This window comes from Panthera tigris, chromosome D2, assembly GCF_018350195.1.
Source record: "Panthera tigris isolate Pti1 chromosome D2, P.tigris_Pti1_mat1.1, whole genome shotgun sequence".
NCBI lineage: Eukaryota > Metazoa > Chordata > Mammalia > Carnivora > Felidae > Panthera > Panthera tigris.
Window position 1 is genome coordinate 32,472,912 of NC_056670.1, and position 13,428 is coordinate 32,486,339.

Here is a 13,428-nt window from a genome sequence, read left to right on the forward strand (position 1 = left end):
AAATTTAAGTCTGTGGCTCTATAAAGAGTGAAGTAGTATAACTAGACAAGGAGTCAGGAGACATGGGGTCTGATTCTGTTGTTCTGCAGTGAGAAAGAATTTATGCAGGTTATTTAAACTCTTTGGGCCTTAACTTTTCTCATTGGAAAAGTTCACGGTTAGAGTATATTATCCCTAAGTCTCCTTGTAACTCTAGGTTAGTAACATACATGCTATTGATATGGTTTCTTCAGGGTTCATGTTTTATCATGGTAATAAGATTAGCTGACAGGGGCGCCTGGGTGGCTCAGCTGGTTGAGCGACCGACTTCAGCTCAGGTCACGATCTCACAGTTTGTGAGTTCGAGCCCCGCGTCAGGCTCTGTGCTGACAGCTCGGGAGCCTGGAGCCTGGAGCCTGCTTCGGATTCTGTGTCTCCCCCTCTCTCTGCCACTCCCCTGCGCATGCTCTGTCTCTCTCTCTCTCTCTCTCTCAGTAATAAACGTTAAAAAAAATTAAAAAAAAAAGATTAGCTGACATTTGTTTCTTATACACATGGAGATTTGAAAGACAGGTATACAATGGATTTTTCTTTTGTTTTTTTTAAATTAAATTAAAAATTTTTTTAATTTAATTTTTTATTTTTTAAAATTTACATCCAAATTAGTTAGCATATAGTGCAACAATGATTTCAGGAGTAGATTCCTTAGTGCTCTTTACCCATTTAGCCCATCCCCCTTCCCACAACCCCTCCAGCAACCCTCTGTTTGTTCTCCATTTTTATGAGTCTCTTCTGTTTTGTCCCCCTCCCTATTTTTATATTTTTTTTGTTTCCCTTCCCTTATGTTCATCTGTTTTGTCTCTTAAAGTCCTCAGATGAGTGAAGTCATATGATATTTGTCTTTCTCTGACTGACTAATTTCACTTAGCATAACACCCTCCAGTTCCATCCACGTAGTTTCATTCTTTTTGATTGCCGAGTAATACTACATTGTGTGTATATATATACCACATCTTCTTAATCCATTCATCCATCAACGGACATTTGGGCTCTTTCCATACTTTGGCTATTATTGATAGTGTTGCTATAAACATGGGGGTGCATGTGTCCCTTGGAAACAGCACACCTGTATCCCTTGGATAAATACCTAGTAGTGCAATTGCTGGGTCGTAGGGTAGTTCTATTTTTAATTTTTTGAGGAACCTTCATACTGTTTTCCAGAGTGGCTGCACCAGCTTGCATTCCCATACAATGGATTTTTCAATTGTTTAGGTTGAAGATTTTTAGACTTTAAATTGAATCCAAGATAACCGGAACATTTTTAGGGGGCCTGGGTGGCTCAGTTGGTTAAACGTCCGACTCTTGATTCTGGCTTAGGTCAAGATCTCATGGTCAGCCCCACATATGGCTCTGTGCTGGGTGTGGAGCCTGCTTAGGATTCTCTATCTGCTCCTTCCCTGCACACACTCTTTCTCTCAAAAGAAAAGAATACTTTTCATCATTGTCTTGAAGGCAATACACAATTCACTTTATCTGCCTACTTGTAAGAAATGAAGAATTTTCAGTAGCAGTGAACCAGAATTGAAAATCTGCATCAGGACCTGCCATGATTTACATTTTGCCTGTGGCTATAAATATTGCAGCTTATATCCTTCCTGTGGTGGAAATTGTGTATATCGGCTTCAAAAGTGTGGTGCTGAGAATGTGTGTAAGTGACTGGGAAAAAGGAATGTTTTTAGGTAAAATTAACTAGCTGTTGCTATATCATCTTTTCATTAGTGATTAATAATAGCATAGTCTAAATACTATGTTATTATATGTAAACTATTACTAAAAATAGGCATTCTTTAAAAATTTTTTTTAAAAAGTATGTATTACTAGATTTTGTGTGGGGGCATGGTGACAGAATGTTTTGTCAGAATTTCTCAGTTGGGAAATCTTTTCTTAAAATATTTTTATTTAGATAATTTGTTAAGGGTATAACATGAGAATCAATCAAACATCAATTCAACTTGTCATGTGAATGCTTACTATATGTTATATGATGTGGAGAAAATAAAAAAAATTTAAAACATGATCTCTTAAATAAAATTTCATTCTTTTTCTTCTGTCTCATAAAGGAGTTATTACTTCTCATACTTTCCTACTAAAAAAACCCATTTCTGTCATGGCACTGGGTGAATAGAGCCCAAACAGTTATGAGGTTTTTGTTTTTAAGTTTATTTATTTATTTTGAGAGACAGTGTGTGTGTGTGTGTGTGTGTGTGTGTGTGTGTGCACATGCATGAGCGAGGGAGAAGCAGAGAAAGAGAGAGAGAGAGAGAGAGAGAGAGAGAGAGAGAGAGAGAGAATGAATGAATTCCAAGCAGGCTTTACACTAACAGTGAGGCTCAATCTCACGAACCAAACTGTGAGATCATTACCTGAGCTGAAATTAAGAGTTAGATGCTTGACCGACTAAGCCACCCAGGTGCCCCATGAAGCTTTTTATTTTAGCTATCTTTTGCTAGGTTAGTTCTGTTTTACAACCTGTTACGAAATGGGTTAGAGAAAGGATCCGTGGTGATACAAAAGTCAGAGAAAACTCACATTTAGTATTTAACAGTTGGTCAATGCCTTTTAGTAATATGTATTTATGCATGATCAAAGTGATTTCTGGAAACAGGGCATCTGGGTAGCTCAGTCAGTTGAGCATCTGAATTTGGGGGTCAGATCATGATCTCATGGTTTGTGGGTTCAAGCCCTGTATCAGGCTCTGTGCTGACAGCTCAGAACCTGGAGCCTGCTTTGGATTCTGTGTCTCCCTCTCTCTGTGCCCCTTCCCTGCTCGTGCCTGCCTGTTCTCTCTCTCTCTCAAAAATAAACAAAAAAAATAATAAATGAAAAGTTTTTTAAAAATACATAAAAAAAGTGATTTTTGGAAAAAGATGAATCAAAGAGTAATAATAGCTATTAGTTTGCTTTATGTAACATTAACTTTAAAATATGTGAGGTCTTTTTCCTGGTTCTGTTTAACTTTTTTTTTTTTTTTTTTTTTTACAAGCTTGATGAATACACTGTTAAGAAAACACCTGTTTCCCTGGGAAATCAGAGCAAAGTTTGAATGTTTGGAAGTCTAGAGCACTTTCAACTTAATAAATTATTATATTTCCAAGAATGTAAAATATATAAGATGAGCAGAGAAACTTCTAAAGAGAGCCGTTCACTCATGAACTACCTTATAATTTGTGGTTTTTGGTCTAAAAGAGTTTTTACATCAAGATTCCTTGTGATCAATATTATTAGTTGTAACAGTTTAAGAAGGCCAGTTATCAAGGCATCACGTTAGACGAAATTAGCAAATTAGCACTCCCTTCTCGAATGGGATAGTGAAGCGACTGCTCCAAGTCATTTTGCACATCAGCATCAATGCCAGAAATAAGTACCATTTGCTCTAAATTCAAATCTAGAGTTCAGTATCTATAATAAGAGTAGAGAAGTTATGGCAATTTTGCTTCTGAGAGGTGAAGGAAGTCCCCAGTCTGCATCAGAAGGATTGGTCCTCTCAGTTTTTCTGGCTTTAAAATCCACAAGGACAGAATCTGGAGCAACTACACCCATTGGAAAGTGAGGGGGAAATCCTGAAAAGGAAAAAGCCAAAGAAGGGGAGCCTTCTTCCCCAAAGAAGGGTAGTTTATATATATTCTAGTTGAGCTAATCACCTGCTAAAACAAAACTTTCTCCAGATGAATATAGCAAAATCTAAAGTCTACAACATGTCATTCATAATATCTAGACAAAGATCCAAAATTATTTGACATATGAAGAAACTGGGAAATAAGGCTCATCTTCAGGAGAAAAGACAATGGAGACAACCCCAAGATGACCCAGATATTAGAAATTATTGACAAGAATTTTAAAACAGTTAAATAATAGTGTTCAAGTATATAATATATACTTACGAAAAAGGAAAAGATAGGACATTTCAGATGAGAAGGAAAACTATATCAAAAATGAAATGGAAGTTCTAGAACTGAAACATGCAGTACCCGAAATAAAAATTTAGTGGATTAACTTAATAGCAGAATTGTAATGATCAAAGAGTCAGTGAATATGAAGATAAGTCAAGAGAAACTACACAGCTTGAACAGCAAAGAGGAAAAAATATTGGAAGAAAAAATAATAAAGCTTTAGAGATTTGTGAGGCAATATCACAGATGGTCTTAACATTTGTGTTAGTGGAGGGTCAGAGAGGTAAGAAAGAATGCCCCCCGCCAAATTTTTAAGACATAAGGCCAGGAACTTCTCAAATTTGATAAAAATCATAAATTTATAGATACAAATAGCTCATCAAATACCAACAAGGACAAATACAAAGGAAACGACACTGAGGAACAATATTATCAAATTTCTAGAAACCAAATATAAAGAGAAAATCTGGAAAGCAGAGAGAGAAAAACAACATATTGCAAATAGGGGAACAATGGTTCAAATAGCCAGACTTTTCATCAGAAGCATCAGTAGTTAAACAACTGAGAATTTTACATCTACATCAAGAGCTGTATATCTAGAATTTCCTTCCCAAAATAATGATGATATAAATTAATTCATCACCAACAAATGTGCACTACAAGAAATGCTAAAGAAAGTTTTTCCAATTGAATGGAAATAATACCATATAGAAACTAGGATCTTTAGGAAGGAATGAAGGGCATCAGAAATGATAAATATGTTAGTAAATATAATAAACTATTTTTCTCCTATTTTCTTTAAAAAACTTATGACTTGGAGCACCTGGGTGGCTCAGTCGGTTAAGCATCCAACTGTTGGTTTCGACTCAGGTCTTGAACTCACGGTTTGTGAGTTCAAGCCCTGCGCTGGACTCTGTGCTGACAGTGTGAAGCCTGCTTGGGATTCTCTCTCTCTCTCTCTCTCTCTCTCTCTCTCTCCCTCTCCCTCTCCCTCTCCCTCTCTCTCTGCCCTCTTCTGAGCATACTCTCTCTCTCTCTCTCCCTCTCCCTCTCTCTCTGCCCTCTCCTGAGCATACTCTCTCTCTCTCTCTCAAAATAAATAAACTTTAAACAAAATTAAAAAAAAACCATATGACTCAGAGCAAAAATTACAAAAACTATTATGGGGTTTATTACATATTTAGATGTAATACACAGAACAAATATAGCATAAAGGATGAAGAGGTAAATAAAACCTTGTGGTTGCAGAGTTACTACATTTCATGTGAATATTATATATATTTTTTTAGATTTTGGCATTTAATTTCTTTTGAATATGTCACTTTTTGCAAGCTAGGAAACAGAATCAAACTTAAGGCAGTCTAGTTCTCTAAGGATCTAGGCGGAGTCTTGCAATGTTCAGCAGAGCGACATCGTAATACAAGGTGCTAACAACAGGCTTATAATCTCTAAATAATAACCATTTAGCTACACTTTTTTTCTTAGGAAACAGCCTACAGTCTAAAAGCCACGGTATATAGAACATGTTGATCTAAAAGAACAGAATGACCCAAATTATATGTTGGCCAACTTACTGGTGGGCCAAATCAAAGCTGACCAAGGATGGGTGAACAGAGAGAAGTGTTTACCTTTTGGAAACCTGCTCTGAGATTTTAAAAAGTCCTGGCTGCTGTTAGTAAGGAAGCAAGTAGCAAAAATATTACAGATGCACCCATACTGACCTTGATTTTGCCAAGGTCTTCCAGTAGAACACAAAGTTAGAGAGGAGTGTAAGGGTAAGATACTTAGATGTTTTCAAAATACATTACTAGTGATATGAAATTTGACATATTGAATGCTTCCATTTGCCACCAGAACAAACTGACAATGAGGACTATTTAAAAGAAATGCTCAACTCTAAAAAGAATGGTAGCAGTAACACTTCTCACTACGGAATAACCTCCTGCTTTCCCACACCATTAACATTGCTCCTCTTCCAAGATACATATTCATGTGGAAAAACTTGTCAGCTTTTGCCAGGGCCAGGAAAGGCAAAATAGAGCATGTCCTAATTCGTTAATTTGTTAATTGTAAGCTCATATGATATCCCGAGGATGGACCCATAAGTCTGGCCATTCTTTTCTTCAACATCTGCAAACTGCAGAATTCCTTAGCCTTAACCACAGTTTCTGCTCAATATCTTAAAGCTGGTCTCAGTCCCATCTGTGACTCTTCTCCTCAGGGTTAAGGGTGGGTGCTAGTCATTAAAATCTGGAATGTCATCATAAGAATAACCCCAGTAGCCTTTGGATACATAGTAGGCAGTGTGAAGGTGGTAAAATCCTGGCAGGAACACCAGGATGCCAATGATCAGGACAGGAACACCTGGTCTGTCTCCTCTTTGCTGATATAGCCTGCCAGTAGGGGGGAAAACTATGATAATGCGAAAGGTGCCAATCAGAAACAGCCTTACATGGGATCTTAGGAGGGTTCTTCTTAAACTGAAGGTCAATGTAGCCATCGTCTGTGCTGGAGAGCTTTGAGTATTTCACTTTACTACTGGGGATTCCCATAGCCAGGTTGGTTTGAGATGGCATCATAACACGCTGACACAATTACAGCTGGAGAGCCATGCCAGGCCACCCAAACGCTGGCAGTTAGCTCACTGTTGGCAGCAAAGGCGCCTGAGGTCTCACGGCACACCTCACCTAACTTGTGAATATTAATTCTAAGTAGACTGTGTATATTTAACAATTTATGTTGTACTCCCTAGAGCAACCACTATAAAAATAATGCAAAAAGGTACAGCTAAAATGCCGAACAAATTAAACCAGAATTCTGGATAAAATATTTAATCTCAAAAAAGGCAGGAACATAGAAGGGAGGAACAAAAATCAGAAAGAACAAACAAAACAAATAGCAAAAATGGTAGTTCTAATTGCAATTAAATCAGCAATTATGTTAAATGTCAATGGGCTAAATACTGCAATTAAAAGGCAAAGACTGTCAGAATGGATAAAAAACAAGAGCCAAATTACATTGTCTAGAAAAGATGTACTTTAAATAGAAAACACAGATATATTTAAAGTAAATGGAAAAAACAAAAAAGACATACCATGCAAATAGTAAGTATAAGAAGTCTGAATTACTATGTTAATACCACATAGACTTTAAGATAAAGTATTACCAAAGATAAAAAGTAACATTTCATAATCATAACAGGACCGATTCATGAGGAAGACAATAATCAGAAATGTGCAGATAATTTCAAAATACATAAAGCTCAAATTGGCAGAATTAAAGAAAAACAAACAATTGACTAATTATAGTTGGAGTTTTTTTTTAAGTTCACTTATTTTGAGAGAGACAGAGAGAGAATGCAAGCAGGGGAGGGGCAGAGAGAGAGAGAGAGAGAGAGAGAGAGAGAGAGAGACTGAGGATCTGAATGGGATCTATGCTGACAGCAAAGAGCCTGATGCAGGGCTTTAGTTCACAAACTGTGAGATCATGACCTGAGCCAAAGTCAGACGCTTAACCAATTGAGCCACCCAGGTACCCCTATATTTGGAGATTTTAACATCTCCCTCTCAACAACTGCTAGAATGACTAGGTTAAAAAAAATCCATAAGGACAAAGAACACCTGAACAACACTATCAATCAACGTGACTAAACTGACATTTATAAAACACTGTGCTCAGTAACTGCAGAATATACATTCTTTAGTAAAACACATCAGATACAGTTCTATAAAACCAGGCTCAATACATTTAAAAGGATTAAATCATGCAGAGTACGTTTTCTGAGCACAATGTAATTAAATTAGATAATAAAGATAACTAAAAAAACAAAACCTCCACACTTGGAAATTAAACAATATACTTCTAAACAATTTATGGGTCAAGAAGGAAATCACATGTGAAACAGAAAATATTTCAAACTGAATGATAATGAAAAGACAACACATCAAATTTGTAGGATGCTTCTATAGCAGTGCTTGAAGGGAAATGTATAGTATTAAATGCTTACATTACAAAAGAAAATTCTCAAAACAATGACCAGCCATGTTATCTTAAGAGACTCATAAAAGAGCATAAAAGACCCCAAAATGAGTAGAAGAAATGAGAGTAGAAATCAATTAATTAGAAAACACAAAAACCACTTGGACTCTCTGTTGTACATATTTGAAACTAGTTTTTATTCCTTGTGAAGACAATATACTAGGGTGGGAGGGAGGGGAAAGTGGGTGATGGGCACGGAGGAGGGCACCTGTTGGGATGAGCACTGGGTGTTGTATGGAAACCAATTTGACAATAAATTTCATATTAGAAAAAAAAAGAAGAAGAAAACACACAAACTATAGAGAAAACTAATACAGCCAAAGTTGATTCTTAGGGAAAAAAAACAAAAAACAAAAAAACCAACTAGACCCTGAACAGCCAAAGAGATCTTGAGAAAGAAGAACTAGAGGCATTATACTCCCTGATTTCAAACTATATTATAAGACTATAGTCATCAAAACACTATGGTATTGGGGCACCTGGGTGACTCAAGTGGCTCTTAATTTCAGCTCAGGTCATGATCTCATGGTTTCATGAGTTCAAGCCCTGAATTAGGCTCTATGCTGGTAGCATGAAGCCTGCTTGGGATTCTCAGTCTGCTCTCTCTCTGACCCACCCCCACTCATGCTGTCTCTGTCTCTCTCAAAATAAATAAATAAACTTAAAAAAAAAATCACAGTATGGTATTGGTATAAAAACAGACACATTGATCAATGGAATAGAATAAATAAACAATAGAAATAAACCCTCACATATATGGCCAATTAATTTATGACAAAAGAGCCAAGAATATACAATGGAGAAAGGACAGCTTCTTCAATAAATGTGTTCAGAAAACCGGACAGCTACATACCAAAGAATGAAACTGGACCACTATCTCATACCATACACAAACATTAATTTAGTGTGGATTAAAGTCTTGAATGTAAGACTTGAAACTATAAAACTCCTGGAAGAAAACATAGATGGTAAGCTCTTTGACCGTGGTCTTGGTGATGATTTTTTGGATTTAACACAAAAGCAAAGGTAACAAAAGCAAATATAATCAATTGGGCTGACAAACTAAAAAGCTCTTCGTGGCAAAGGAAACCATCAACAAAATAAAAAGGCAACCTACTGAATCAGAGAAAATATTTGCAAATCATATATCTGATAAAGGGTTAATATCCAAAATATATAAAGAACTCCTACAGCTCAATAACAAAATCCAAACATTCTGATTAAAAAATGGGCAGAGGATCTGAGTAGACATTTTTCCAAAGAAGGCATACAGATGACCAGCAGATGCATGAAAATATGCTCAAGATCACTCATCATCAGGGACATGGAAATCAAAGCCATAATGAGATAATACTTTACACCTGTTAGAATGGCTATTATCAAAAGGACAAAAAATAAGAAGCGTTGGCTAGGGTGTGGAGAAAAAAGAACCCTTGTGCACTGTTGGTGGGAATGTAAATTGATGCAGTCACTATGAAAAATAGTATGGAGGTTCCCCCAAAATTAAAAACAGAACTATCATATGATTCATCAATTCCATTTTTGGGTATTTATAAGAAGGAAACAAAATTACCATCTTGAAGAGATATCTGCACCCATCCATATTCACTGCAACATTATTTACAATAGCCAAGACATGGGAACAATCTCAGTTTCCACCAATGGATGAATGGCCAAAGAAAATGTGGTATATATACACAATGGAATATTATTCAGCCATAAAAGGAAGAAAATTCTGCCATTTGTAATAACATGGATGGACCTTTGAGGTCATGAAGTCAGTCAAACAGAGAAAGACAAATACTGTATGATTTAACTTACATATGGAATCTAAAAAAAAAGTTGAACTCATAGATATGGAGAAGAGATTATTGGTTGACAGAGGTGGGGGGGATCCCCATGGGTGAAGATGGTCTAAAGGTATAAACTTGTAGTTATAAGTAACTCCTGGGGATGCTATGCACAGCATGATGACTATATTTCACAAAACTGTTTTGTATATTTGAAAGTTGCTAAGAGAGTAGATCTTAAAAATTCTCATCACAAGAAATATAATTTGTAACTATGTGTGGTGATGGATGTTAACTAAACTTATTGTGGTAGTCACTTTGCAATATATACATAGATGAAATCATTATGTTGTACACCTAAAACTAATACAATGTTATATGTCAATAATATCTCAATAAAAAATAAAATAGTGCAATGTAAAATAAAATAAGGGGATGAGCTGAATAGGTGATGAGGATTAAAGAGTGCACTTGTTGTGATGAACACAGGGTGACATATGGAAGTATTTAATTACTATATCGTACACCTGAAACTAATTTAACATTGTATGTTAACGAACTGGGATTAAAATAAAAACTTAAAAAATAAAAAAAAAAGGGGGGTAAAGAAAACTCAGTTTCTCAACTAAAGTCTGAATGAAAATAAAATTAGCCCTAATTCCCACTAAAGTAAAATAAAATATAATTTTAAATAAAAAAAATTTTTTTAATGTTTGTTTATTTTTGAGACAGAGAGAGACAGAGCATGAACGGGGGAGGGTCAGAGAGAGAGGGAGACACAGAATCTGAAACAGGCTCCAGGCTCTGAGCTGTCAGCATAGAGCCCGATGTGGGGCTCGAACTCATGGACCGCGAGATCATGACCTGAGCCGAAGTCAGACGCTTAACTGACTGAGCCACCCAGGCACCCCAAATAAAATATAATTTTAAAAATAACAAAATAAATTCTATTTATAATCATTTGAGACCACCTGGCAATACTAGTCAAGTGCAGGATTATGGAAAAGTGAAGGTATTAGATGGACACAGGGTTCAGATTTGAATAAATGTCTCCAGATATTTAAAAATTTTGTTTCTGTGAATTTTTTATTTACAAATACATACCTCATACTTTCCCCCATTTTTTTTGCCATTTTCCTTATTTTAAACACAAATACTTTCTTCATATATACATACATGTGTATATACATGTATACATATGGTTGTTTTGTTTTGAAACCATTCTGACAATCATAATCATTGTATCTAGAGAGATACCATGGCCCACCAATGATAGAAGTTTCATGGAAATGTAATCTCTTCCTAGGATTCATCAGAAACTGTACATCTCTGGCTTGAACATGCTATACTCAAAAGTATGGTACCATTTTTCCTTCTATTATAGAAGTCCTTTCAGAACATATGTCATTCATCCTTATATTCTGGAACTGCCTGGCACAAAGGAGCTGTTTAATAAATGTTGACTAAACAGATGATTGAATATCCAAAACGTTTCCTCTCAGCATTATGATCTAATCCATGTTGAGGAATCAGAACAACTTTGACCTTCATCATATGCTCAAATAATTCCTTACATTTAGGGTGAAAACAAACAAAACCCACTTACTAAAAGTGAGGATGATTTTTTTACATGATGGACTAGGTACTTCAAAAATTGGATTGCATCTGAGTATGCTGACCAGGACCAAAATAACTCCAAGGCACATGAAAAGGTGTTAAATATTAATGTACACAAAGGAACTTTCCAGGGAAACTTGCCTGTTCAAACTCCTCCATGTCTACTTCTCCATCTCCGTTCAAATCAAACATCTTGAAGGCAATTTCAAAATTTCTCTGAGGAGCTGCAGGGAGTAAGGAAGGAAAGAATGGGAGGGAAGGAGGAGGAGAGAAGGGGGGAAAAATATTTAGAAGGCATTAACTAAAAACAAAAAATCATTCCTTTAAGAAAAACAGAGAGTTAAACATTAACATTTATTTATTTATTTATTTATTTATTTATTTATTTATTTATTTACTGAGAGACAGAGCATGAGCAAGGAAGAGGGGCAGAGGAAGGAGAGAAAATCTTAAGCAGGCTCCACGCTCACACAGAGCCTGATGTGGGGCTCAATCCTCCAACTCTGGGATCATGAGCTGAGCCAAAATCAAGAGTCCATAGGGCATCTGGGTGGCTCAGTCTGTTAAGCATCTGACTTCGGCTCAGGTCATGGTCTCACAGTTCACAGGTTTGAAGCACAGAGCATACTTCAGATCCTCTGTCTCCCTCTGTCTGCTCCTCCCTTGTTCTCTCTCTCTAAAAAATAAAATAAACATCAAAAAAAAAAAAAAAGGAGCCGGATGCTCAACTGACTGAGCCACCCAGGCACCCCAAACAATAAATGTAATATCAGGTGTAATATCAGAATGCCACCCTATTTATCCAGATCAATCTTGTAGCGATACTCCTTAAAACCAAAAGAGAAATTTTACTATAGCCAGTAAAGATAGCGCTTGTCTCTTTGCGTTTCAACACCAATCTAAATGCTTCAGCTTTGCTTTCTTAGAAACCATCCTCTTAACTGTGTAATATTAATGTTGTGCTGTTACTTAAATGTAGCATTATTTATCTGGGCATGAACGTCTGCTTGGGGTGAGACATACTGTGGCAGAGTAAGAGGTTGAAACTCTAAGTCTTTGTCTTGCCTTTTTAAAGCCAGCTAGATTTCTAGTTTCTTCTTTCTAGTCTCTCCATTGTAAGCGCAATCACGAGTTCAGTGGATGTCATTCAGCTATCAGGTTATTTTCTATACTACTTTGCTCATTATCACTATAGCTCTGAGGTAAGGACGAAAAGCATACTGGTGTCTACTCAGCCTCCTATTTCAACCATGTCAGCTGGGTATACAAATTACTGAGCAAAGTATATGGAAATGGTAAAATAAAGCTGAAGTTTAAAAAACAAAATGAAAAATGCAAAGCTTGAGAAGATGGCGTATGTAGTTTTTTCCCCTTAGGTGAATGGCAAAAGCTCTTGAAGACTTTTTAGTATTCCTAGATCAAGAAATACAATATAAATATAATTAATACACTTGTGCATTAGAATAAAATGTAATGTCCCTCCTTCCTTACCACACTAAATGTTCTGGTAAAGAAAACAAAGTTGTTTACTTCCTTCCTTTGGTACTTCAAATTTATATAAATGTAGAGAATAAACCAAAATAAAATATCCTATATATCCTAATACTATTGAATTAAATTTTCAGTTAATATAATGTTTATTAAAAATTTTAAAGATTATGGGTGCCTGGTTGGCTCAGTCAGTTAAGCATCCGACTTTGGCTCAGGTCATGATCTCACAGTTTGTGAGTTTGAGCCCCATGTTGGGCTCTGTGTGGACAACTCAGAGCCTGGAGACTGCTTTGGGTTCTGATCTTCCTCTCTCTCTACCCCTGCCCCACTCACGTTCTGTCTCTCTCTCTCTCTCTCAAAAATAAATTAAAAAAATAAACCTTAAAAAAATAAAAAAAATTAACGATTATAGGAAACAAAAAAGCAAAAAGGGGGCTTAGTACATTATGCATAGTTACAGAGAATCCATATTTCCACGTTACTCATGAACTTGTCAATCATAACACCTTATAGGGTTAAATTCCACTTTCAGCTAGCTAGCCAGCTAGGCTGGTAAGCTCTTG

At 36.2% G+C, this 13,428-nt stretch overlaps 1 protein-coding gene and 1 pseudogene across 8 annotated transcripts in view; both read right to left on the reverse strand.

Moving 5' to 3' along the window:
• Window positions 1-13,428, reverse strand: part of MICU1 (mitochondrial calcium uptake 1) — a 246,943-nt gene that overhangs the window by 73,621 nt on the left and 159,894 nt on the right. For all 8 annotated transcript variants that reach the window (XM_042960435.1, XM_042960438.1, XM_042960433.1 and 5 more), the window contains one exon: window positions 11,516-11,598. In XM_042960435.1, coding sequence (XP_042816369.1) covers window positions 11,516-11,598 — 83 coding nt within the window. The remainder of the gene's footprint in view (window positions 1-11,515; window positions 11,599-13,428) is intronic.
• Window positions 5,100-6,693, reverse strand: LOC122231825 (annotated as a pseudogene).